At 35.4% G+C, this 26026-nt stretch overlaps 1 protein-coding gene and 1 long non-coding RNA gene across 4 annotated transcripts in view; one reads left to right on the plus strand and one right to left on the minus strand.

Moving 5' to 3' along the window:
- Positions 1 to 26026, plus strand: part of GLRA3 (glycine receptor alpha 3) — a 175206-nt gene that overhangs the window by 114412 nt on the left and 34768 nt on the right. For all 3 annotated transcript variants that reach the window (XM_041767713.1, XM_041767714.1, XM_041767715.1), the window contains one exon: positions 20712 to 20849. In XM_041767713.1, the coding sequence (XP_041623647.1) occupies positions 20712 to 20849 (138 nt within the window). The remainder of the gene's footprint in view (positions 1 to 20711; positions 20850 to 26026) is intronic.
- Positions 1 to 26026, minus strand: part of LOC121497912 — a 100359-nt gene that overhangs the window by 14551 nt on the left and 59782 nt on the right. The gene's annotated exons all lie outside the window — the stretch shown is intronic.

Here is a 26026-nt window from a genome sequence, read left to right on the forward strand (position 1 = left end):
CTCTGGGAGAAGATGAGTTCAGAGCTTAGGTGAATAGAGTCAAACTTGAAATATTAACAGAGAAAGAAGACAGGATGAGAAGTAAATGTGGAAGGGAATATTGAAAAGTTCCATCTTAATATATCTGAGTTATGGGATTTAGGTATCAAGCAAAAAGGAGAAATTAGAATTGGGGATACACTATTGAAAGCCATAAAGAAAGTGATTCAAACAACTAGATAACATTTCTGAAGGAGAGAATATAGAGGGAAACAAAGAGGAGCAGACCCTTTAGAAATGCCTGCATTTGGAGATTATTGGAAGGACTTCCAGGCAAGGGATGGTCATGGATAGCAAACTAAAGTCAGTATCATTCAATTCCAAAAGAAACATCTGAGATCTCTTTAACAGTATCAAATGCTACCAAAAAAAAATTTTTTTAAGGTGATTGAAAAAAAGAGCCATCATTATTGGTAGCAAAGACAAATGTGATTAGAATGATGAGGGTCAAATCTGGATTCTCTCCCCCCCCCCCCAAAAAATGTTTGAGTTTTATGAGAAAGTGGGAGCAGTGAGTAAAATCTATTACTCCATGAATGTTAGTTACTGAAGAAAGATGGGAAAGAATATAGTGCCTGAGGGATAACTGGGTCACTGGACTTTTTTTCTAGAATAAGGAAAGCATACTGAGCTATTTTGCAGGACAAAAAGCTGACATAACAAGACCTTTCATGGTGTCTGCTTTTCCCAGAACATTCCCAAATCAATCAAAATCTCCACATGGGAAAACAGAGCCTACTGCCTCCTCCCTCTATTTTCTTATTTCCTTATCAGGAATGAATCAGGGATGAATAGATTGTCTCACATCTCTTTCCTATTTCAGGCATTAGATACTTCCGGCTCTCATTAAAAATTAACTGAGCTCACAATAGAGATACTGTTTATCAAACTTCTTTAGCAGATGCTAAGAAAATCTTGTCAAAGTGGAAGCTACTGAAGTCAAATCCTTCAAGATATTTTTCATAAACTCTTTTAGAGCAATCACTCACTTTTTCTTTTTCTTTTCTTTTTTTTTATATAATGGCTTAAAATGACAAGTGAACCTGCTGGAAAACAAGTTAACCTACTAGAAAGCAAGAGCTGTAAGGAACCTAGTATTTTGATGAAATTCTGACTGCAGAGGGGAAAAAGAAAACAAATTGGGTTGAGAGGTGTAGAAAACAAGTAAAAAAGGCACATAATTTAAAGGCAAAGGTTTTAATGGCCTGTCACGATCCAACTTTCTTAAATTCAATGAGTGTTCCATGATGTCTGTCAATGGTCAAGACTGTTCTCAGTGGCCCGAGGAATGTTCATTCATCTAAGAATCGATTGAAAAATATCTATCAGGTATCTAATATATTCCACATAATATCTTAGGTGACCTAATAATTCATAAAGCACAACAGTCCCTCTTTTTAAGAACTTGGAGGACAGTTGAGAAGTTCTTTATGTAGACTTGCATTAAAGATGAGTATATATTAATGGATACTGTTAGTACAAAAGGAAGAGTGAAAAAGGCTAAGAATAGTGCTAAGAGTCAATAAATAACTCAGAGAAGCATGTTTTGTCTAAGCTAGCCATGACCCCACACCTCCAAAAGTGTATATTCGTGACTTGGACTTAAAACCCTGGGTTAGCTCACTATTACCATAATTACAATAAATGTGGGATACCTGGGTGACTCAGTCAATTGAGCATCTTACTTTTGATCTCAGCTCAGATCTCAATCTCAGGATCATGCGGTCAAGCCCCAAATTGAAGCATGGAGCCTACTTCAAACAAAACAAAACAAAACAAAACAAAACAAAACAAAACAAAAAAAACTTAAAATAAATGCGAAAATTATATTAACATAGCAAGATAAAGAGATTCTCCACCTAGTCATTAACAAGTATTAAGACTCAACAATATCTTGTCAACTAAACACTTTTAAAAAACACTTTTCGGGGATCCCCGGGTGCCAGAGTGGTTTAGCGCCTGCCTTTGGCCCAGGCGTGATCCTGGAGACCCTGGATCGAAGCCCACGTCGGGCTCCCGGTGCATGGAGCCTGCTTCTCCCTCTGCCTGTGTCTCTGCCTCTCTCTCTCTCTCTCTCTGTGACGATCATAAATAAAATTAAAAAAAAATCTATTAAAAAAAAAACACTTTTCGAAAACATTTGGGAAGAAAAGCCAGAAAAATGTGCATCAGAAAAATGTATCTAAAAAACTCCAGGATGATAATTTCAATATCAGAAAAAAAAGTAGAGAAAAAAATTATAAGACAGAAATGCTTAAGTATGTAAATAACCTATAATAATTATAGAAATATCTTCCATATAACTTTCAGATACATAAAGCAAAAATGCATGTAAAACTAAAGTTAAAAAAAATAGAGGGGCACTTGAGTGGTTCAGTAGTTGAGTGTCTGCCTTCGGCTCAGGTTGTGATCCCAGGGTCCTGGGATCGAGTCCTGCATCAGGCTCCCTGCAGGGAGCCTGCTTCTCCCTCTGCCTCTCTCTTTCTGTGTCTCTTATGAATAAATAAAATCTTTAAAAAATAGATAAATGAGTAATTTACTTGAAAATAGTGGTACAGGGCAGCTTCGGTGGCGCAGAGGTTTGGCGCCGCCTGCAGCCTGGGGTGTGATCCTGGAGACCTGGGATCGAGTCCTGCGTCGGGCTCCTTGCATGGAGCCTGCTTCTCCCTCTCCCTCTGCCTGTGTCTCTGCCTCTCTCTCTGTGTCTATGAATAAATAAATAAAATCTTAAAAAAAAAAAGAAAATAGTGGTACAAATATTGGAACAAAAGTAATTATAGGTAAAGAGAACACTCATGGTTTGTTTTTAGCTTATAAGAACAGTTTTAAAATTATGTAGTAAGCTACAAAGGAAGCTTTAATAAATCCTAAAAATCAGCGCATGATAGAATGTGATTTCTCACTAAAATGCAATATGACTAGTAACAATATAAAGTTACTATAAATTACTATATATTAACATAAATTATTACCTATTACTATACAAGGGTAGATCTGGAAACTAAGAGTATAATAAATTACTCCTTGTTTAAAGAAGAAATAAAGGAAAACTCTACACTAAATGATATTGAAGGGATTAACTATCAAAATCTTGAGACATAGTGAGAGTAGTTTTCTCTACTAAAAACTACTGAGCTAAGCCTTTTTTTATATTATTTGAGAGAGCATGAGCAGGGGGAGGAACAGAGGGAGAGGGAGAAGCAGATCCCCACTAAGCAGGGAGCCCTATGTGGGACTTGATTCCAGGACCCGGAGGTCATGACCTGAGCAGAAGGCAAATGCTTAACCAACTAAGTCAGGCGCCCTGAGCTAGGCCTTTTATTCAAGAAGACTGACAAGGAATAACAGTGCATTCGAAGAATCACATAAAAAACGCAAACTGGTACTTTGAAAAGTCCAAAAACTAGATGCACCCCTGGAGAAACTCTTCAAGGAAAACAGAAATTAGGTTACATATAACAGATACAGAGTGAAGAGAAGGAAATTACGGTAAATATACTAGATTGAAAACAATAAAGAAAAATCCTGAGCACTCCATCTTTTCCAGTTCCATTTACTGATCTGACATTATAAAAGAACCTTAGGCAACAGCTTTATTTGAAAAAGGGAATTAAAAGAAATTGACACACTGCAGATCGCTAATTTCATCACAAATTAATGAGAAATTCAAAGAGCTGAGACAATAATGGGGAAAATAGAGAACATTTAGAAGACTTTTTCTGTGATTTGCATAAGAATTAAACATAAGGATAATTCTCTCAAGTTTTCTCTTAATCACAAAACTAAATGTTGCTTCAGTTACATGAATTAGAGAAAAGTCAGTGATTAATGGAAAAAGTAGTGCAGAAGCCGACTTCTGCTTAAATATGCTGTGTTTTCTTGTAAAACTACAGATTTCACTAGAAATGTATTTTAGATTACTGGAGGTTTTGCAATACAACTTGAATAAGGAATGGTTGTGGAAATATAGAGAAATAAAGTTGGCAGTGTTGCTTGGAGACATGAAGATAAATGAGATTTCTGAAGATAGTCTTTAAAATAAAGAGCAAAAGAGAAGACAAGGAAGACCGCATCATTGAGTTTAAGAAATGTTGAGTGACAAATGGAAAAAGTAAAGCAAAGACAATGAAAACTCCTGTGACATTTTAACATATTTCCTAGAGACTGTTTTTCAAATATTATTATCTACTTTATTCATGGAGTGTACATTCAAATAGCACTTTCACTGAACTTAAAAAAATCAGAAAACCAACATTACTTTTTTTCAATATTTAACTATAAATAGAAATGTATTAGCTACAAAATTATGTTTATTGTAGTGATTCATTCTGCTGCCATTTAAAAGCAAAATGAAATAACCACAGTAAAACTGAAACTTTGCCCTTAGATTAACCTAGAAAGCTACATCTCATCACCAAAAATTCCTTTGCAGCCAAAGGAAAGAATGAGGCCCCATGTGTACAGGCACACTTCATTGTATTGCACTTTGCTTTATTGTGCTTTGCAGATATTATGTTGTTGTTTTTTTTTTTTTTTTTACATATTGACAGTTCCTGGGAACTCTGCATCCAGCAAGTCTTTTGGCACCCTTTTTTCAGCAGCATTTGCTCGCTTTGTGTCTCTGGGTTATTTTGAGAATTCTCACAATATTTCAAACTTTTTCATTATTATCATATTTGTTACAGTGATCTGTGATCAGTGATCCTTGATGTTACTACTGTAATTGTTTTGGGCCTCCATAAATGGCACCCATATAAGATGACAAACTCAATGGATAATTGTATGTGTTCTGACTGCCCCATTGACCAGCTATTGCCCCATCTCCTTCCCTCTTTTTGGGCCTCCTATTCTCTGAGACATAATATTGAAATTAGGCCAGGTAAGAACCCTACAATGACCGCCAAGTGTTCAAGTCAAAGGAAGACTCACCCAGCTCCCACTTTAAATCAAAGCTAGAAATGATTACACTTAGCGAGGAAGCCATGTCAAAAGCTGAGATAAGTCGAAAGGTAGGCCTCTTGTGCTGGTTTGCCAAGTTTTGAAAACCAAAGAAAATTTTTTGAAGGAACTTAAAAATGCTACTCCAGTGAACACAAGTGATGTGTTCACTGCAGTGATAAGAAGGCAAATGATAATAAGGCAAAACAACCTTAATACTGATATGGAGAAAGTCTGAGTGGTCTGATAGAAGATCAAACCAGTCACAACATTTCCTTAAGCCACAACCTGATCCAGAGCAAGGCCCTCTCTTCAATTCTATGAAGCCTGGGAGAGGTGAGGAAGCTAAAAAAGAAAAATCTGAAGCTAGCAGAAGTTGGTTCATGAGGTTTAACATAAAAATGGAAGGTGAAGCAGCAAGTGCTCATGTAGAAGCTACAGGAAGTTATCCAGAAGATCTGGCTCAGATCATTAATGAAAGTGGCTACACTAAATAACAGATTTTCAATGTAGATGAAACAATTTTTATTGGAAGAAGATGCCATCTAGGATTTTTATAACTAGAAAAGAGAAGTCAATGCCTGGCTTCAAAGCTTAAAGGACAGATTGACTCTTGTTAGGGGCTAAAGCAGCTGGTGACTTTAAGTTGAAGCCAATGCTCATTAACCATGCCAGAAATCCTAGGATCCTTAAGAATTAATGCTAAATCTACTCTGCCTGTGCTTTAAATCAAACAACAAAGCCTGGTTACAACACATCTGTTTACAACATGGTTTACTGAATATTTTAAGTGCATCATGAGACCCACTGTTCAGAAAAAAAAAAAAGATTCCTTTCAAAATATGACCGCTCTTGACGATGCACTTGGTCACCCAAGAGCCCCAATGGAGATGGACAATGAAATTAATAAGGCTGAGAATACAATATTCATTCTGCAGCCCAGGCATCAAGGAGTAATTTTGACTTTCAGGTCTTATTATTTGAGATATACATTCTGTAAGGCTCTAGCTGCCATACATAGTGATTCCTATGATGGATCTGGGCAAAGCAAATTGAAGACCTTCTGGAAATGATTCACCATTCTAGGTGCCATTAGGAACATTTGTGATTTTTGGGAAGAGATCAAAATATCAATAAGAAGAGGAGTCAGGAAGAAGCTGACTCCATTCCCTCATGGATGACTTCAAGACTTCAGAAGAGGCAGTAACTGCAGATGTGGCAGCAATAGCAAGAGAGGCATAATTAGAAGTGAAGCCTGACTATGGGACTGACTTGCTACAATCTCATGATAAAACTTGAACAGCTGAGGATCTCTTTCTTATGGAGTGTTTTTTTGAGGTGGAATCTGCTCCTGGTGAAAATGCTATGAAGAATGTTGAAATGATTTAGAACATTACACAAATTTAGTCAATAAAAAAGCAGCAGAGTTTGTGGGGATTGACTCCAGTTTTGAAAAATGTTCTTCTGTGGGGAAAATCCTATCAAACATCATCACATGCTACACAGAAATCATAGGTGAAAGGAAGAGTCAGTTGATGCAGCAAACTCCATTTTGCCTTGTTTTAAGAAATTGCCACAGCCACCTCAACCATCAGCATCCACAACCCTGATCAGTCAGTAGCCACCAGCATCAAGGCGAGACCCTCCACGAGATTAGCTTGATAGTTAGCATTTTTTAGCAATAAAATATTTTTAAATTAAAGTATGTACACTGTATAGGTTTTCCTTTTTGGGGACTTAATGCTATTGCCCACTTAATAGACTATAGTATAGTGTAAACATAACTTTTGTATGCACTGGGAAGCCAAAAAATTATTTGACTCACTTTATTACAATATTTGCTTTATTGCAGTATTCTAGAACTGAACCTGCAATGTATCTCTAAGGATTCCTATAGGTTCAAAATTCAAACATTTCCTTTATCAAATCTAAAGGTCTACCCCATAGTGTGCTTATTTGTCAAATCTCCAGAGTTTTACCTCATTGCTTTTATAAAAGCAATATACTGTTATTCCTCCAGTCTACAACATCCTCATTCACCCTCATGAGGGAATTCTAGAAGAAATACTGTGAGTGCTTGCTGTTGGGTATATAGAAATTGTATTAGTTTCATTTATCTTTCTAGTACTCATTTTTTTTTTTTGTTTTTTAGTATCAAGTTCAGTCAGAAAATACAGGCCAATTACCATGACAATTTGCATCTTCAAAATTTACACCAGTAGAAACCTATTAAAATATCAATAAAAAATATCAACTCAGATATGCTGCAGAGAGAATTCTGTAATGAAGCCCTACTTGTCGTTATATGTTTTATTTAATTTTAAGAGTAGTGTGTGATTTTTTAAGAGTGTGTGTCCCAATTTTTGTGTGTCATTGCTGGTAATGGGTAAGGTTAAGTGACATTTCTACCAAAGATAAACTAAATATTAAATCCTTCTTAGGATTAGATTGTATGAATTTACTGAAGTTCAAGATCTACTACATAATATTTTTTTTAAATTGACTGCATGAAGTAAAACATAAATCTGTCTTTTCTTTTTCTTTTATTAAAAGATTTTACTTATTTATTGAGAGAGAGTGTGAGAGAGGGAGGAAGAGCACACAGAGAGAGGGAGGAGCAGCCTCCCCACTGAGCAGGGAGCCAGACGTGGGACTCGATCCCAGGACCTGGAGATCATGAACTGAGCTGAATGCTCAACCATTTGAGCTACCCAGGTGCCCCTAAAGCTATCTTTTCAAAAGACGATTTTCCATTGATATAATAATTTTATTTATAAATGCATCTTGTTTCTTTGCTTCACAAATGATTAATCTATAAGAGAAGGAAACACAACTATGTTATGAGTTAAACTATGTCCCTAAGGGATTGACAGTGGAATTGCTATGCAGGAAGAAAGATGAGAATCAAACTAAAGATTTAATTTTCAGCCTTTAATATATACCATAGCAAAATTATCTAAATTGACCATTTTTTCCCAAGGTGAAAATAAAAAAGGACTGATGATATTTTTAATCTTGGAAGAACATTGAATAATAATTTCCTAATGTCATAATAAAGCTTTTTTATTTATAAAAAGACAAAGATGGCATGGGTATATAAACTATCACTGTATCTATAAAAGGTCCAATTCCTCATCTCATATCTAAAGAGGAATGTAGGTAACAACACAGGAAAACCCCACCAAAGTGAGAAAGTTAAAGAAATTTTAATTTATCAGTTAGAAAAGAAAATATGAGGAAATAATTCAGGGAAGAAAGGACTCTTTTCCACAAAGAGCAGCCTAAATCCCTAAAATTATAGAAAAGATCCTTTTAAGGTCAATTAAATTACCAAAAAAATTGTAAGAAGCCTTCAAAATATGTTTTAATGGGGTTTTTGGATAGGAATATCTAATGATAGATGAGAAGTTTTTCCTATTTTATTTTCAGATGAATTTCAAAACCGCATCTGATATGATTCAGACCATTACTCTGGAATTTATGCCAAAGCTATTTAGGAATTTGGTGAAGATTTTTCACAATTATTTCCTAATAATCTTTGCTGTTTCCAAGCTCTTTCATAATTTAGAACAGTGTAGATAGTATTCAGAATAATACTATGCCTTTTGCTGGGCTAGTCAGAGATATAAGCTGTTCTTATTTTCCTGAAGCTTCTGCAGTTACAATGTTAATTAGAAAGCAAGTTTTCCCAAGACACAAATATTCATTAATGAACTAGCTACTTCTAAAATTACTCCCCACTTAAACATTATTCCATCCTACTTAACCCCGTGACTATTCTTTCCTAGTTTGTTCTCATCTTTGGACTTTTTGCTGATTATCAGATATTCTAAACGTACGGTGGTATAATAAAAACAATGTAGTTACAAGTCTACAAAAAGGTGATGTCACACTCATTTTCTTATGTTTTACATATGTTATTATGATTTAATCTTAAATGCAACTTAATGAGATGGGTCCTATCTCCATCGTAAATGTCAGCAAATTAAGGTCAAGAAAGGTTAAGTGAGTTTCCCAAAGTCACCTAATGATGAAGTGGACAGGCCAAACGTCTGTAAATTAATAGCTCACAAACCTTCAGTAACCAAAGTTAGAACCACTAGTATAGAATAATAGTTAGAGGTTAGTTATACCAGAGAGTTTTAGGGAGAGCATAATTACTAAGAAGACAATTGAGCAGACCTATAACTTAAAGGAAACCACATAACAAGCTGCTAATGGTAGGATTATTCAAATTAAATGCACAAATTACACATAAAAATGTTTTAGTTAAATACATTTTGACATAGCCGTTGTTCCTTGTCAGGTCAATAAAATTTACTTGAGTGATATTCCTCCTGGCAATAATCAGCAAGTATGTGCCAAGTGTGAGGATTTTCTTCCTTTTTTTTTTTCTTTTTTTAATTCCAGCTGCTAGTTAAAGACATTAGCATCTGTAAGCTGTGTCAAACCCGGAAGTCTCAGCCTCTTTCTCTCTCTCTCTTCTTTCAATTGAGAAAGCTGGCCAAATGTCATTCTTAAGCACCTAAAACTGAATCTATAGTTGATTTACAGTTCTTAAAACTGATGTCACCTTAAATGTATTCTCAATCGTATTCTCCCTTCCAGTATTTCTTTTACATACTACTCATGGAATGAAGTATTAAACAGTAACCTCTTTTTTTCTTCTGTGTGTGTGGGTTTTTTTTAAAAGATTTTATTTATTTATTCATGAGAGACACACAGAGAGGCAGAAACCTAGGCAGAGGGAGAAGCAGGCTCCCTGTGGGGAACCTGATGCGGGACTCAATCCCAGAACCTCTGGATCATGACCGGAGCGGAAGGCAGACGCTCAACCACTGAACCACCCGGTCATCCAAATATGGGGACACATTTGAGACTAAAAGAAAGGCACCAAAGATATTTCAATTATTATATTTTATAATGTCTATTAGCTGATAGTTTTTTTTAATATTAGTGAATGAATTCAATAGTTCCAAACTGTTTCTTTTTAAAAAATATCCTTTCTACCTTGAGGACGACTTCAAGGTGCCTCTCTCCTCACCATGAACATGATTAAGTGCCAGGGTGGCAGTACACATTCTCTCCATTAGTCCACCTCCTGTCATAAACAAACAAACAAACAAACAAACAAACAAGCAGACAAATAAAATATATCCTTTCTAAAGGAATATATGCACATATATTAAAAAATCAAAATAATTGGAATCATCTTAAAAGTTGCAATTTTGGTACTGAATTTGAAGTTGTTAACACTGTCACTGGACCCTGCTATATAGCCTATGATTTTTTTAATAAGAAAATAGTCCCTGTTGTTGAGGTAGCTCAACTCAATTATCAATACTTGATAATTTCAGAGGTTGGTTTTACGTATTTTATATTGATACAGGTAACTGTTTAAGCCACATTTTTACAGATGTTGTCTTTTTCTTGAATAAGAGTACCTTTTATCAGTAAACACGCTTTTAGGACAAAACCCAGTCAAAGTAGTTGTTTCTTCTTAAGAATCTTTTTTTATTTCTTTGTGTAATTTAGATGCTGGAAAATGTGTCTTCTTAATTCCATTTCCATTTCTATTTAAGTTATCCAATTATAAACAAGCAGTCAATATAGTCTTTCCATTCCAAAACATAGTTATCGAATTATAATAGGAGACCTTTCTCCCTTATGTTGTAGAGATTAATCTCAAAGTGTTCCTGTTTAGAAACTTTATTTTTTTAGTTGCTGTTTGCTAAAACCATCAGAATCCAAAATGTTAGTGTTCCATTCATAAAATAATTTAATTAAATATTTCCAACTGATTTTGAACAAATGCAACCAAAATTTAGAGAATCTATTTACAGAAAATTCAATAACATTTCAAAACATATAAATTGGTTTTCAAAATGCTTCTTCAAATGTTTATAATTTTTAAAAAATTTAACTGACAACAAGCAGTAAATAGAAAAAGCATGTTGTGGCATAATGAAATATAATTTGTAATTCGACATTAGCTTTCTCCTACACACACACAAAATTTGTATTTCAGGTACTCTGTTCCAATAAAAACATTGGAATGTTAACAACTACAGCTTCTCTTTCATTGATAGAATACAAGAGTTTATGGATGTAAAATAAATTATATATGGGGTGCCTGGGTGGCTCAGTCAGTTAAGCATCTGACTCTTAGCTCAGGTCATGATCTCAGGATTGTGAGATTGAGCCCTGGGTCAGGCTCCCTGCTGGTCATGGAGTCTACTGACTTAAAATTCTCTCTCTCCATCTTCACCTACCACTCCCCCTACTACCCCCGCTCCTTCTCTAAAGAAAGATAAATCCCTATCAAAATACCATGGACTTTCTTCAGAGAGTTAGAACAAATTATTTTAAGATTTGTGTGGAATCAGAAAAGACCCCGAATAGCCAGGGGAATTTTAAAAAAGAAAACCATAGCTGGGGGCATCACAATGCCAGATTTCAGGTTGTACTACAAAGCTGTGGTCATCAAGACAGTGTGGTACTGGCACAAAAACAGACACATAGATCAATGGAACAGAATAGAGAACCCAGAAGTGGACCCTGAACTTTATGGTCAACTAATATTTGATAAAGGAGGAAAGCCTATCCACTGGAAGAAAGACAGTCTCTTCAATAAATGGTTCTGGGAAAATTGGACATCCCCATGCAGAAGAATGAAACTGGACCACTCTCTTTCACCATACACAAAGATAAACTCAAAATGGATGAGAGATCTAAATGTGAGACAAGATTCCATCAAAATCCTAGAGGAGAACACAGGCAACACCCTTTTTGAACTTGGCCACAGTAACTTCTTGCAAGATACATCCACAAAGGCAAAAGAAACAAAAGCAAAAATGAACTATTGGGACTTCATCAAGATAAGAAGCTTTTGCACAGCAAAGGATACAGTCAACAAAACTAAAAGACAACCTACAGAATGGGAGAAGATATTTGCAAAGGACATATCAGATAAAGGGCTAGTTTCCAAGATCTATAAAGAACTTATTAAACTCAACACCAAAGAAACAAACAATCCAATCATGAAATGGGCAAAAGACATGAAGAGAAATCTCACAGAGGAAGACATGGACATGGCCAACAAGCACATGAGAAAATGCTCTGCATCACTTGCCATCAGGGAAATACAAATCAAAACCACAATGAGATACCACCTCACACCAGTGAGAATGGGGAACATTAACAAGGCAGGAAACAACAAATGTTGGAGAGGATGCGGAGAAAAGGGAACCCTCTTACACTGTTGGTGGGAATGTGAACTGGTGCAGCCACTCTGGAAAACTGTGTGGAGGTTCCTCAAAGAGTTAAAAATAGACCTGCCCTACGACCCAGCAATTGCACTGCTGGGGATTTACCCCAAAGATTCAGATGCAATGAAACGTCGGGACACCTGCACCCCGATGTTTCTATCAGCAATGGCCACAATAGCCAAACTGTGGAAGGAGCCTCGGTGTCCATCGAAAGATGAATGGATAAAGAAGATGTGGTTTGTGTATACAATGGAATATTACTCAGCCATTAGAAACGACAAATACCCACCATTTGCTTCAACGTGGATGGAACTGGAGGGTATTATGCTGAGTGAAATAAGTCAATCGGAGAAGGACAAACAGCGTATGTTCTCATTCATTTGGGGAATATGAATAATAGTGAAAGGGAATATAAAGGAAGGGAAAAGAAATGTTGGGAAATATCAGGAAGGGAGACAGAACATAAAGACTCCTAACTCTGGGAAACGAACTAGGGGTGGTGGAAGGGGAGGAGGGCGGGTGTTGGAGGGGAATGGGTGACGGGCACTGAGGTGGACACTTGACGGGATGAGCACTGGGTGTTTTTCTGTATGTTGGTAAATTGAACACCAATAAAAGTTAATTAAAAAAAAAGAAAGATAAATAAGAAATAAAATGAAATAAATCATGTATGCATCACAAATAATTCCAAGAACACTGCAGCTCCACAGATTTCTTCTTTTTAAGTTATGCTGTGTTTACCACAAGCATAGCTACTATCTGTCACCATACAACACTACTACAATACCATTGACTGTATTCCCTATGCTGTACTTTCATTCCCGGCTTACTGGCTTTTTTACAACAATGATGAATTCCAACAAATATTTTATTCAGATCTGTCATGAGTACATTTATTCTCAAGGTTGAACTTTTTAAATGAATGTAAGAAGGACTTCACAATAGAATTTATGATAGCATTACATAGTTCATCTTTGACAAATGTAATTCCAAAAGCTTTACCTTGATTACAGAATTAGATTTAAAAATTAATTTAAAATTAATTTGACCAATTTTCTCTATAAAGCAGGAAATGATACTGAAACAAGCCTAACATCATTTAATTGCTTGCAAATTTCCTGTCATGCACTTCTCCAAGAAAAAAATGAAATTAAAAAAAGTGAAATTAATTCAGAAAAGTAATGATTTGATCTAAATAAAAACTCATTTTTATAGAGTAATGTGTAAATGCTGCCCTTACAAATACACATATCAAATGACCATCTTTTGTTTTATTTTTGAAAAGACTGTAACTTTTGAAATCAATGCTGTGTGTCTCGTGGCTTTTATGTAGGTGTAAGATTTCATGAATGTTAAATATAAACACTGTCTTGTTTTAAGTTGCACATTCATCAATTCTCTTGTAAAATGGAAATTTGGTGCTTAATTTTTCAATGTTGAATTTTCATTTCTTTTAGCCCATTGCTGCTAGAAAGATTTATTGAAAGATATGAGTGTTGCCAAGTAATAAAATAAATGTCTAGGTTTCAAAGCATTCAGATCGCGTTCTATATGCTCCATAGCAGCACTGCTCTGCTTTTACTTACAAGTAACTTTTAATTTTCCATGACACTTGGATACCTTAACTGACACCTTACAGACGTCACTGGTTTGTACACCACGTGGAGCAGTGGGGGAGAAAAGTTGAACACTTCTGCCACTACTCAGATCAAAACTCAGCTGCCTCTGAAAGGGAGATGCTAGTTTCTTGTTACTGAAAGGGTCCAGTAAAGATAGATGGACCATTCCTGATGTTTGCTTTTGTACAGATTTAACCTAATATTAAGATACTAAAGTAGTCTCATACTCTTCTGCCATAGGAGAATCTAGAAATAAAATCGAAGGATCTATTGAACCAAAAATGAAGTATTTTAACACAGTAATTAATAATATCTAACCTAAAAATGAAAAATCTAGAACAAGTGCTAAACCAAAGAGGATATGAAGAAAAAAAAAGTAATGTAGGGCTGTCTTGGCAAACCTAGTTGTGTAATTTTAATATAACCTATAAATAGGTGACTCTCAAAACTTTATCTTCAATAATCTTAACCTCACTTTCAATATATATGTGTGATTTCAACTATTTTCAACATATATATCAATGCTCAGATTTATGACCATCCTGTTGGCATCTTAAGCTCAAGATACCCCAAAATAAGATCATCATATACAACCCTCCCCCACACACACACACACCCTCCCTTTCTTCCTTCTCCCTTCTCCCTTCTCTATTTCTTTTTTTTTTTCTTTTTTAAGATTTTATTTATTTATTCATGAGAGACACAGAGAGGGGCAGAGACATAGGCAGAGGAGAAGCAGGCTTCCTGTGGGGAACCTGATGCGGGACTCCATCCCAGGACCCCAGAATCATGACCTGAGCCAAAGACAGACACTCAACCACTGAGCCACACAAGTATTCCTTCCTTCTCTATTTCTAATTCAGATATTCAAACAGCCTGCTAGATGGCAAATAATATTTTATGTACTGAAAAATATTCCAGTGACTAAAATGAAATAATCTCAGCTTTTATGAAGTTTCAGTCCTAGAATCTAGGTAGAAAAATACTTCAAAACTTGATGAAGGGCAGCCTGGGTAGCTCAGCAGTTTAGCGCCACCTTCAGCCCAGGGCCTGATCCTGGAGACCCAGGAGCCTGCTTCTAGCTCTGCCTCTCTCTCTCTCTCTCTCTCTCTCTCTCTCTCTGTGTGTGTGTGTGTGTGTGTGTGTGTGTGTGTCTCATGAATAAATTTTAAAAAGTTAAAATTAAAATTAAAAAAAACTTGACAAATATATACAATGTCAAGTGAAGATAATTTCTACAGGAAAAGAGAATAGAAAAAAACTAATGCTTACTGATTGGAGGAAAGGTATTTTATAAGACAGAGAAGGCTGCTCTATTGACATGAGATATGAGCTATAGACTGGCATAGCTACCTGTCAGTGACTTAGACTTGAAACTTTGAAGTTGCTCCAACTTCTTATTCTACCTTAAATATATATTTAATCACCAGTTTTGAAGAAAATGAGCTACTGAAATTTGCCTCTGACTTATATTCCTGAACAACCACTGGAAAAGAATGAGAGTTTTCTCCTTTGGCATCTCAAGAATGCAAATGACTGTTTAAAAAAATTAATTTACTGTATGTATTGTGATTACACTTATCATGATATCTACCATCTTAAATTTTTAAAATTTATTAATTTTAGAAAGAGAAAGAGCGAGAGCAGTGAGAGGGGGAGTGGGAGGGGCAGAGGGAAGGAATCTCAAGTAGACTCCCCACTAAACTAACTTGGAGCTCGATCTTACCACCCCGAGATCATGATCCAAGTGGAAACCAGGAGTCAGACGCTTAACCTACTGAATCAACCTAGGTGTCTCTACCCTCTTCAATTTTTAAGTATACAATACATAATTGTTGACTGTAGGTACAACAGATCTGTTTTACAGAAGATCTCTAGAACTTATTCATCTTGCTTGACTACAACTTTAGGCCTGTGGATTAGTAATTCTCATTTTGCCTTCTCCCCAGCTCCTGACAACTGCTATTCTACTCTTTGATTCTATTGATTTAACTATTTCACACACCTTAAATAAGTGAAATCATACAGTATGTGTTATTCTATAACTAGCTTAATTTACTTAGCATAATGTCCTCAAGGTTTATCCATGTTAAACTGGATAGGGAAAAATTAGAGAAGAAGACAAACCATGAGAGACTCCTAACTCTGGGAAACAAAGGGTTACAGGAGGGGAGGAGGGGGATGGGGTAACTGGGTGATGGGCATTAAGGAGGGCATATGATGAGGTGAGCATTGGGTGTTATATGTTGGCAAATTGAATTTAAATAAAATCTTAATTTAAAAAATTAAAAATAGGACTACCAAATGGTCCAGTAATCTTACATGCATTTTTCCAAAAGAAATAAAATCAGGATCTCAAAAAAATATTGGCACTATTATGTTTAGTGCAGTACTAGTCACCATAACCAAAATGTGGAAACAATGTAAATACTCACTGACAGAAAATGGGTAAAGAAAATGTGGTATAGATATACAATGCAATACTACTCAGCCTTAAAAAAAAAAATCTGCACTATGCAAAAAAACTTTAGTTTCTAAGGTAATAGTTTCCTAAAGGTTAGTTGCAATGTAAATTTGGAAACTGTATCAACAAATTCTTAATACTCTTGTAAGTTAAAGTCCATTTGTCTATTTTGCCCTTTGAATGGATATTTTGCCTATGTAAAATTTTTAACATCATGGTTCAGACATTTGGAAAATGTTACTTTGAAGAGTTATTTAGATCTTCCAAACACTAATGCATGTCATTGACCATATATTGAAAGGTCACTTTTGTTAATATCACCATTAATCTCCTCAAAAAATCATTAATTATTGGGCAAATGATTTTTTTCAAAACTCTAATTTTGACTTGAAAGTTCAAAATCTATCATTGCTGATAAATATTCTCAGTTGTTTCCCTCAATATGCTAGGCTCATTTCCTTTATTTTTGAGAAATGGTCTGCCATATATAATAACCATAATTTGCTAATCTTTTTTTTTCAAGTAAAAATAGTGTTTCATTAAAAAAAAGACTGATTTGGGATCCCTGGGTGGCGCAGCGGTTTGGCGCCTGCCTTTGGCCCAGGGCGCGATCCTGGAGACCCGGGATCGAATCCCACGTCGGGCTCCCGGTGCATGGAGCCTGCTTCTCCCTCTGCCTGTGTCTCTGCCTCTCTCTCTCTCTGTGACTATCAAAAATAAATGAAAATTAAAAAAAAAAAAAAAAAAGACTGATTTAACTTGTGAATCAATCATCCCCAGTTCTCTTCCTTAAAAGAATCATCATAATAAAATATGCAGCTGAAGTACTTTACATGTACACTTTAAGACCAATAATTTTTTTTTATTTTTTTTTAGATTTTATGTATTTATTCAATAGAGACACACAGAGAGAGGCAGAGATATAGGAAGAGGGAAAAGCAGGCTCCCTGTGGGGAGCCTGAGGCAGGACTTGATCCCATGACCCCAGGATCACAACCTGAGCCAAAGGCAGATGCTCAACCGCTGAGCCACCCGGGTGTCCCAACAGAGTGAATATTAAAAGAGCATTTATATAAGGTCAAAATTTAATAAAATTATAATTGTTAGTGCTTCATCAGGGATCGTGGGCATTCCTTAAAATTTGCATTGTTATTCCTGCACTACAAGATATGGCAGTAAAGAACACAATAAGCACCAACACAGTTTGTTGCCACTGTCTGTAATTATGCTAAAGCACTTGAAGTTTTACCTTTCCATTGTTGTTTGACCATCTGGGCAAATGTCAACATGATGAGAAAAGCAAATGTCTCATTTTGATTATGGAAGTGGTTTGGACCTTGTGAATCTCATGCTACAGTTTCTAAAACATAATTTCTGTCACGTCACTCCCCTGCTCAACACTCCAATTGTTCATCATTGCCCACAAGGAATTTAAAAAAAAAATCAAAGTTTTCAACCTGGAATTTAAAATTCATGCAACCTTATATTAATTTATCTTCTCATTCCATATGTTCCTTCATGCCAATTGGCCCTAGACAAATGAAGCTATTTCTATTCCTACTATATACCCTGGGGATTTGCAGTTTCTTTCAACTAATTATACTGTTCTCTTTGCCTGAGTACCTTATCTTTTCTCACATTCATTGTAAGAAGCCGCTGTCTTTCATCAAGGTCCATTTCAAATGAGGCCTAAGTGGGTATCATAGTTCTTTCTTCCCAATGCACATAACACTTTGTACTCCTCCCATACCACTTATTTTCTACCCTGTAATAACATTTCTCGGGCCCTGCAGCCTAGTAAGATATATTATATGCGGTTGGTACTCAATAAATATTTGAAGAAACAAATGTTTGGTTGCATTGAGTCATTTGTTTAATGTGTTTCACTGCAATTACCATATGGGATTGTTGGCTGAAATTAGGGTTTGTCTTTCTTCCCCAAATAAAGTATTTCTTGTTGTGAAATGTATTATGGTATAAGGCAGTTCAATTCACCACCTTGATCTCATTAGCTGATCTGTTCTTCACATTCTCAGACTTGTATAAAGATCTGCCAACCAAAAGCATAAGGATGTTAAAACACTTTGAACTGTGTAAAAGAGTATTGATTTTTTTTTAGGTTAGTTTGAAGGTTTACGGAGACAAAATTACCATTTAGTTATTTTCCTTGAACATCCATGTAAATTACTCAGAACAAAAGAATTACCCCTTACACATGCCATCTCACTATATTCTTTTTGGCTTCAAACAACTATTTTAGGGGCCATAAGGAAGTAGCATATTTTGATTAGGAGTTTCCCATACCTAAATAACTGGTGTGGGTGATTATTTAACACAGGAAGCTAAATACAAGGCCTAAAATTGGCATTAGAGACTAAAGCTTGTCTTTGAGAGAATCTCAGAGAGTTTGTTTCTTTTCACAGAAGTCCCTAAAAAAAAAAAAAAAAAAAACAGGATATAAAAACAAAATGGAGTTTCTCTATTGGTCTGCCTAAATTGGGGCAAAATAATTTCACATATTTTGTCTTAGTGATTGTATGGAAGAATAGGTACATGTCTTACCTGGAAGCAGATAAGTATTGATGCCCATCCTTAGATCCCTAAGAGATTGCATCTATTTTCTCCCTAGGTAAAATGACATTTATAATGGATTTATCAGAGGGCTTATGAATACAAGGAAAATCCTTCTGATTATTAGCAACCAAATCATTAATTGCAAGGTCCAGTGAAATGTATTCCACTAGAAGCGAGTCAAATATAGCCCCATAGGTTCCCATATCTATTCTGAAACCAGAATTCAGACATGCCTCTTCAATCTGGATGACTTTACATCTACCAAATAGTCATTGCACCATAAGGAGCCATCTCTCTGATGGTACTGTGCTGCAACTTCAACAGCTGACTCCCAGAGAATATGAAGAGATGCTCTGATCACTGATGCCTTTACTACCACCATCCCTCCCCATTGCCAATGGAGTAGATTCTGCTGACTACGCCCAAGGCTTAGGTGGGTGCAGTTGAGTCTCTGACTCTAGTCACTACTATCACAGCTACTTCTGATTCTGCTCTTTCTAGAAGATTCCTTGCCAGGTATTGTGGGAGAAGGGAGGATGATCAGTTCCCTTCCCTACACATTGCTGTGTCCAGCCAATTCTGCTTGTGCCAGCTGTTTTTAATCACTCAGCAGCCTCTTCCCTACAATACCAGCTTGCCTCCAGGATAACTTGTTTGGGAAAATTTCCTTTGTTTTCTGCTTCATGAATCTAGAGCTTCTGCTTCCTTGATCTGTCCACTTGACTGAGTTCAAAAGCCAGATCCTGGGGTTCTTGGGTGGCTCAGTCGGTTAAGCGTCTGCCTTTAGCTCAGGTCATGATCCTGGAATCCTGGGATGGAGCCCTGAATTGGGTTCCCTGCTCAGTGGGGCCCCTCCTTCTCCCTCTCCCTCTGCCTGCTGCTTCCCCTGCTTGTGCTCTCTCTCTCTCTCTCTCTAATAAATAAAATCTTAAAACAAACAAACAACAGATCCTATGTTCTCTCTGTCTCTACCTGTAACAAAAATCTCCCCCTACAAGCTCCATTCACTTTTGATTCCCTCTCTACAGCACACTTTAAGTGTACATTTCAGCAGCTTCTAATGCAGGGGGTGGGGGTGGGGATCCTGCTTTTCTTGGATACCTCTCCTATATAAATACAAATTTTTCCATTTACTAAAAGACGCTGATTTATTATTACAAAATATGTTAGCTAATTCTATCCTGAATTCACTGATAGCACGTGCAAGGGTTTCCTCCTCCACAAACTGTTCCACATGGATTTTTCTTTGTCCTCTGATTTTCTCTGAATAGCTGACATTTCTATCTAAAATATCATTTTGTTCATTTGGGATTTGGAACAAAGAAGCAGATGCCATGAACTAAAATAGTTAATGATTAAATCGAGAAAGATAAAAGCCTTGGTACTTTCCCCACAGATACTATAATTTAGGTCTTTTCCTAACCAGTAAAAATTTCAGTTTTTGTTATTAAGAGCCCTGAATAATTTCAGAGTAGGTGAGAAATGGAATGGAACCAAAATGAATTCTTGAACTAATCCAGTAGCTGCCCATTCCAAAGAAAGATTGTATATGCATGTCCTTTGAAGTTTATATATGCCGTGCTATGGTTTTTATTAGCCTGCTACATTTTTTTACATTATTTGATGAGTATTCTATGTGAATAAACTTCAACAGAATTTGGTGAGATGGGATTGTGTGATGCATAACTCAGCCTTTTGAGTTAAGATGACACTGGTCTTTCCACCCTTGGGAATGTACAAGCTTTTTTTTAAATTTATTTCTTTGAATGCCCTTTTATATTATAAATATTTTTATTATGTTTTGCCTAGTTGGGTACACAATGAATGATCTCATTTTTGAATGGCAAGATGAGGCACCTGTACAAGTGGCCGAAGGACTCACTTTGCCCCAGTTTCTGCTAAAAGAAGAGAAAGATTTACGATACTGCACTAAACATTACAACACAGGTAATTACAATTGTGACTTTTGGTTTTATGATATTCAGTGCTTCTTAATTATAGTGGTAGGTTAATTATTTTAACTATTTATAGCTCAGTGTTTTTCATGGTCAGAGAGCAGAAAATGAATTCATATGAAACTTACATATGCTTAGACTCAATGCATACTGTTATATAATTGATTCGTATAGGCTCAAAGAAATGCTTCATATTCAATTATATCTTTTGGGGGTTCTTTTGTGTGTGTGTGAAAAGCTCATAGTTATATATGAATAATGTTTCCAAAACAAGTTCCTTTCATTTCTGTGTGAGCAGTAAAATGTACTGTTTACCTTTCTAGGGCAATATGCATTGTGTTTGATAACAAAATGAAAGAAACTGGTTTTTGTTGTTGTTGTTGTTGTTGTTGTTGTTGTTGTTTTTAAGGCTTCATTTGTCTAAATCTCTCTTTGGCTACAATTTCATGCATTTCAAGTTATTGTTACTTAGGTACCTACTACTCACATTGACACAGTAGCCTTTTGCTTTTGTGGATAGAGATAAGATATTGTTATTAAGGATTGATAGACTTAATGTGACATTTGCACATTCATGAGACCTGTTTGCTTCTCTCAACCATCATGGGCTATTCTCATAATATCTAGTCTTGCTGCCCAGCCTATTCCTACAAATTCCGTTAACGATCACCTATAAATGGGCCATCACTTCAATGTGGCTAGTCCACAGCCTCCCACTATCATCAACTGCAGCTCTTATTATTTCATTACAGTAACTATGATTCCTCTTTGGCTCATCATTTTCCAGGATTCTGACCTGACCTTTCACTATACAAGGTCTTTAATCTTTTTTATCTCTTTAATCAATTCACATGATCTGGTGAAAAAGTCACTGTCATTTTCTTAACCCAGGGATGAGGCTGATATTTAATGGCGAGTTCAAAGTTAACATCTGAACACAAAGATAAAGGGAGAACAGGTCACTATCAGTCAGTATCCTGCCCAACTCCCTAGGGGCAGTTACAATGACAAGCAAGTTTTAGATGCTAAGAGGCCTCAAGAGTTGGCTTAAGTTGCTGGATTAGTTTCCTAGGGCTGCTGTAACAAAGAACCACAAACTTGGTGGTATCCTTTGACTGTCTCCCCAAGATCCTCTTCTATCTCGTCCCCTTATGCTATATTTTGGCCACCATGATTTGCTTTCTTACATATGCCACACTGATTCCTGCTTCAGGGCCTTTGTACTTTCTCTTCTTTCTGTTTATACTCTCCTATACATAAGTACTTCTATACTACATACATACTGTATCCCCAAATTGTCCTAAACCAAATATTCTCACATACTTCAAGACTGCTCAAATGCCAGTCCTCAAATGAGTCTCTATAACAAGTATATGTTAAACACTCAACATCCCACCTTCCACTTACTGCTTTCACTGTCTGAAATTTTATATTTAATTTATATGCTTACTTATTGATTGTTTCCCTTATTACCAAAAGTTTTTAAAGCCAAGGATTATATACATTCTTTCTGTTTCTATGTTACTGCACTCTGTTGAAGTACGTAGATGCTCAATAAATACTTGTTAAGTAAAATAATAAGTAAAAAGTGGATTTGAACCTGGAAAATTTGTCTGTACATGTGAGACTATTACAACTTGCCTCCTTGGGAGGAGCAGATTTACTCTAAACAGGAAACTTTTCCTTTAGATCTGTATCAGCAAGAAGGCTTTTTGTTCCTCCAGTTTTTTTGAGGTGTAACTTACATAAATTAATAGGATAATCAGTGTACAACCTGATGATTTAATATATGTATACCCTGTGAAAGGATACCTATCAAGTTAGTTAACACATCCATCAGCTGACATATTTACCTTTTGTGTGTGAGATAATATTTATGTTCTACTCTATTAGCAAATCTCAGAATAGCATTATCAATTATAGTCACTGTGTTATATAAGATCCTCAGACCTTGTTCATCTTGTAACTGAAGAATTTTTTTTTAAAACAACTCTATCGAGATATAATTTACATACTATAAAATTCACTTGTTTAAGGAATACAGCTCAATGACTTTTAGTATATTTGCATATGTGTGCAATCATCACCATAATCTTGAAATCTTTTATCACCTGTAAAAATAAACCTTATATCCTTTAGCAGTCCTTCCCAACTAGCAGCTCCAGGCAATCACTAATCAACTTTCTGTATCTATAGCTTTATATTTTCTGGATGTTTTATATAAATGAAACCATATGTGGTCTTTTTGATAGTTTTCTTTCACTTAGAAGAATGTTTTTGAGATTCATCTCTATGGTAGCATACTTCAATACTTCATTCATTTTTATTGCCAAGTACTCTATTGTATGGGTAATCCTCATTCTGTTTATTCATTTACCAGTTGCTAGACATTGGGGTATTTCCAACTTCTGGACCACTTATGAACACTCACATACAAGTTTTGGGGTGGATATATGTCATATAGCTTGAGTATAGATTTAGGACTGGGAAGTTGGATCGTAAGGTAAATCTATGCAGCCAAACTGTTTTTCAAAGCATTCACATCTTTTTACAATCTTTCCAACAATGAATGAGGATTCCAGTTTCTCCACATCCTAACCAACCCTTGTTATTGTTCGTCTTCTTTATTATAGCCATTTTAGTGAGTGAAGTAATATCTTATTGTGGTTTTGATTTGTATTTCCCTAATGAGTAATGCTGAGCATCTTTTCTTGTGTTTATTAATATTTGCATGTCTTCCTGGAAAACAAATGTTCATTAGACTCCCTTGTCCATTTTCTAAGTCAGTTATTTCTATTTTTGATTTACATATGCTTTTTCCAGTTAATATGTTGTCTTTTCATTTTCTTAATGATGTTATTTGAAGTACAAGAACTTGGGACCCCTGATGCTCAATGGTTGAGCATCTGCCTTCAGCCTAGGTCGTGATCCTGCGGTCCCGGGATCAAGTCTCACATTGGGTTTCCTGTATGGAGTCTGCTTCTCCTTCTGCCTCTCTCTCTCTGCCTCTCTCTCTCTCTCTCTCTGTGTCTCTCATGAATAAATAAAATCTTTTTTCTTAAATCAAGTTGAAATTTTGATAGAAATTACAATGAATCTGTAGAGCAATATGGGAAATATTTTGATCTGGCCATATTTAGTCTTCTAATTAATGACTACAGAATGATTTCCCATTTGTTTCAACTTTCTTTAATTTTGCTCAGCTGTGTTTTGCATTTTTTAGTGTAGAAGCCTTACATTTCTTTTGTCAAATTTATTTGTAAGCATTTTATTTCATTTGGTTCTATTGTAAATGGAGTTGTTTGCTCAATTTAATTTTTTGATTGTTTATTGCTAGTGTATAGAAACAAGGTTGATTTTTGTATACTGATAGTGTACTCTATAACCTTGCTGAGCTCAGCAGTTCTAAGATATTCTTAGTGAATCCTTAGGATTTTCTATATGTGAGGTAATGTTCCTCCTATAGATAGTTTTACTACTTCCTTCTTATCTAAACCTTTTACTTATATTGTTGCCCTAATTATCCCGGCTAGACCTTCTCAGTATAATATTTAATAGTTGTGGTAAGAAAAGACATTTTTGCCTCTTTCCAGAATTTATTTGGAAAGCATTCAGCTTTTCACCATTGAATACAGTATCAGCTATAAGTTTTTTTATAAATGCCCTGTATCAAGTTGGGGAAATTACTTTCTGTTTCTAGTTTGTTGCGTGTGTTTGTTATGAAAGACTGTTGGATTTTTGACAGTTTTACTTCTATTGAGATGATCATATAGTTTTTATATGTCTTTGTTCTGTTTATACAGTGTATTACATTGACTTGGGAGGTTAAGCCCAACTTACTTGCATTCCATGATAAATTCTAGTTGGTTATGATGTATAGCTCTTTTCATATGTTGTTGTATTCAGTTTGCTAGTATTTTTCTGAAGTTTTTATATTTATATTCATAAGAGAAATTGTCTATATACTTTTTCCTTCCTACGATATCTTTGTCTGGTTTTACTATCAGGGTAATATTGAGTTCATTGAATGGCTTAGGAATTATTCCTTGCTCTCTAGTTCCTGGAAGGGTTTATGAAGGATTGTTATTAATTCTTTTAAAAAGTTTAACAGAATTCACAAGTGAAGCTTTGTGGTTTTTAGTTGTCCCTTGTGTAAAGTTTTAAAATTTATAATCTAATCTCTTTACTTTTCTCTATTTCTTCTTGAGTCAGTTTTAGTATATGTATTATTCTATATATTTGTCCATTTCATCTAAGACATTCCACTTGTTGGTATACAGTTTTTCATAATATTTCCTTATAATCCTTTTATATCTCTGAGTAGTGATGTCCTCTTTCATATCTAATTTTAATAATTTGATTCTCCTTCCTTTCTTGCTTCATCTATCTCAGGCAGAATACTTTTTTCTTAATGATTTCATTATTTATTTATTTATTTATTTATTTATTTATTTTATTTTAGAGAAAGACAAAGAAGGAGGGGGAGGGAGAGGTAGAGATAGACAGAGAGAGAGAGAATCTGCAGGGGACTCTGTGCTAAGCAAGGAGCTGGACTTGTGGCTGGATATCATGACCCTGAGATCATGACCTGAGCTGAAACCAATAGTCCAAAGCTTGACCAATTGAGCCACCCAGTCACTCCACAGCCAGGATACTTTTAATTGCAAATCATGGAACCAAAAATAAGTAGCTCAAATGCCATAAAATAGTCAATCATGTGCCCATTTTTATATTGGATTATTTGTCTTTTCATCAGTGAATTGTAATATTCTTTATATTGTCTGTTGTTTGAAGGAGAATTGAGACTAGAATACATTTGTTTTTGTTTTTTTTTCTTTGTATAAAGATGAATAAATTAATCAAAATAAATTTTGAATCACCTAAAAGAAATAAACTTTAAGTCTGAAAAGTAAAATAAATAATTAAATAAATTTAAAAAAATAAAATGAGAGTCAAAATATAAATGTGCTTAAAGAAGCTCCAGTCTTATTTTACTAGTGTTACCATGTCAGAACTTGTATAACTTGTTCATTTTTCTCTCTAGAGCCACTCATATGCATATGGTGTGTGTGTGTATGTATATATTGCCATTATTTTTCTTCCCCGTGTTAGCTATGAACACACTCTTTATAAGTCAAAATGAGAATTTTTAAGTACTCAAATGGTCAG

Source organism: Vulpes lagopus, chromosome 8, assembly GCF_018345385.1.
Source record: "Vulpes lagopus strain Blue_001 chromosome 8, ASM1834538v1, whole genome shotgun sequence".
NCBI classification, from domain to species: domain Eukaryota; kingdom Metazoa; phylum Chordata; class Mammalia; order Carnivora; family Canidae; genus Vulpes; species Vulpes lagopus.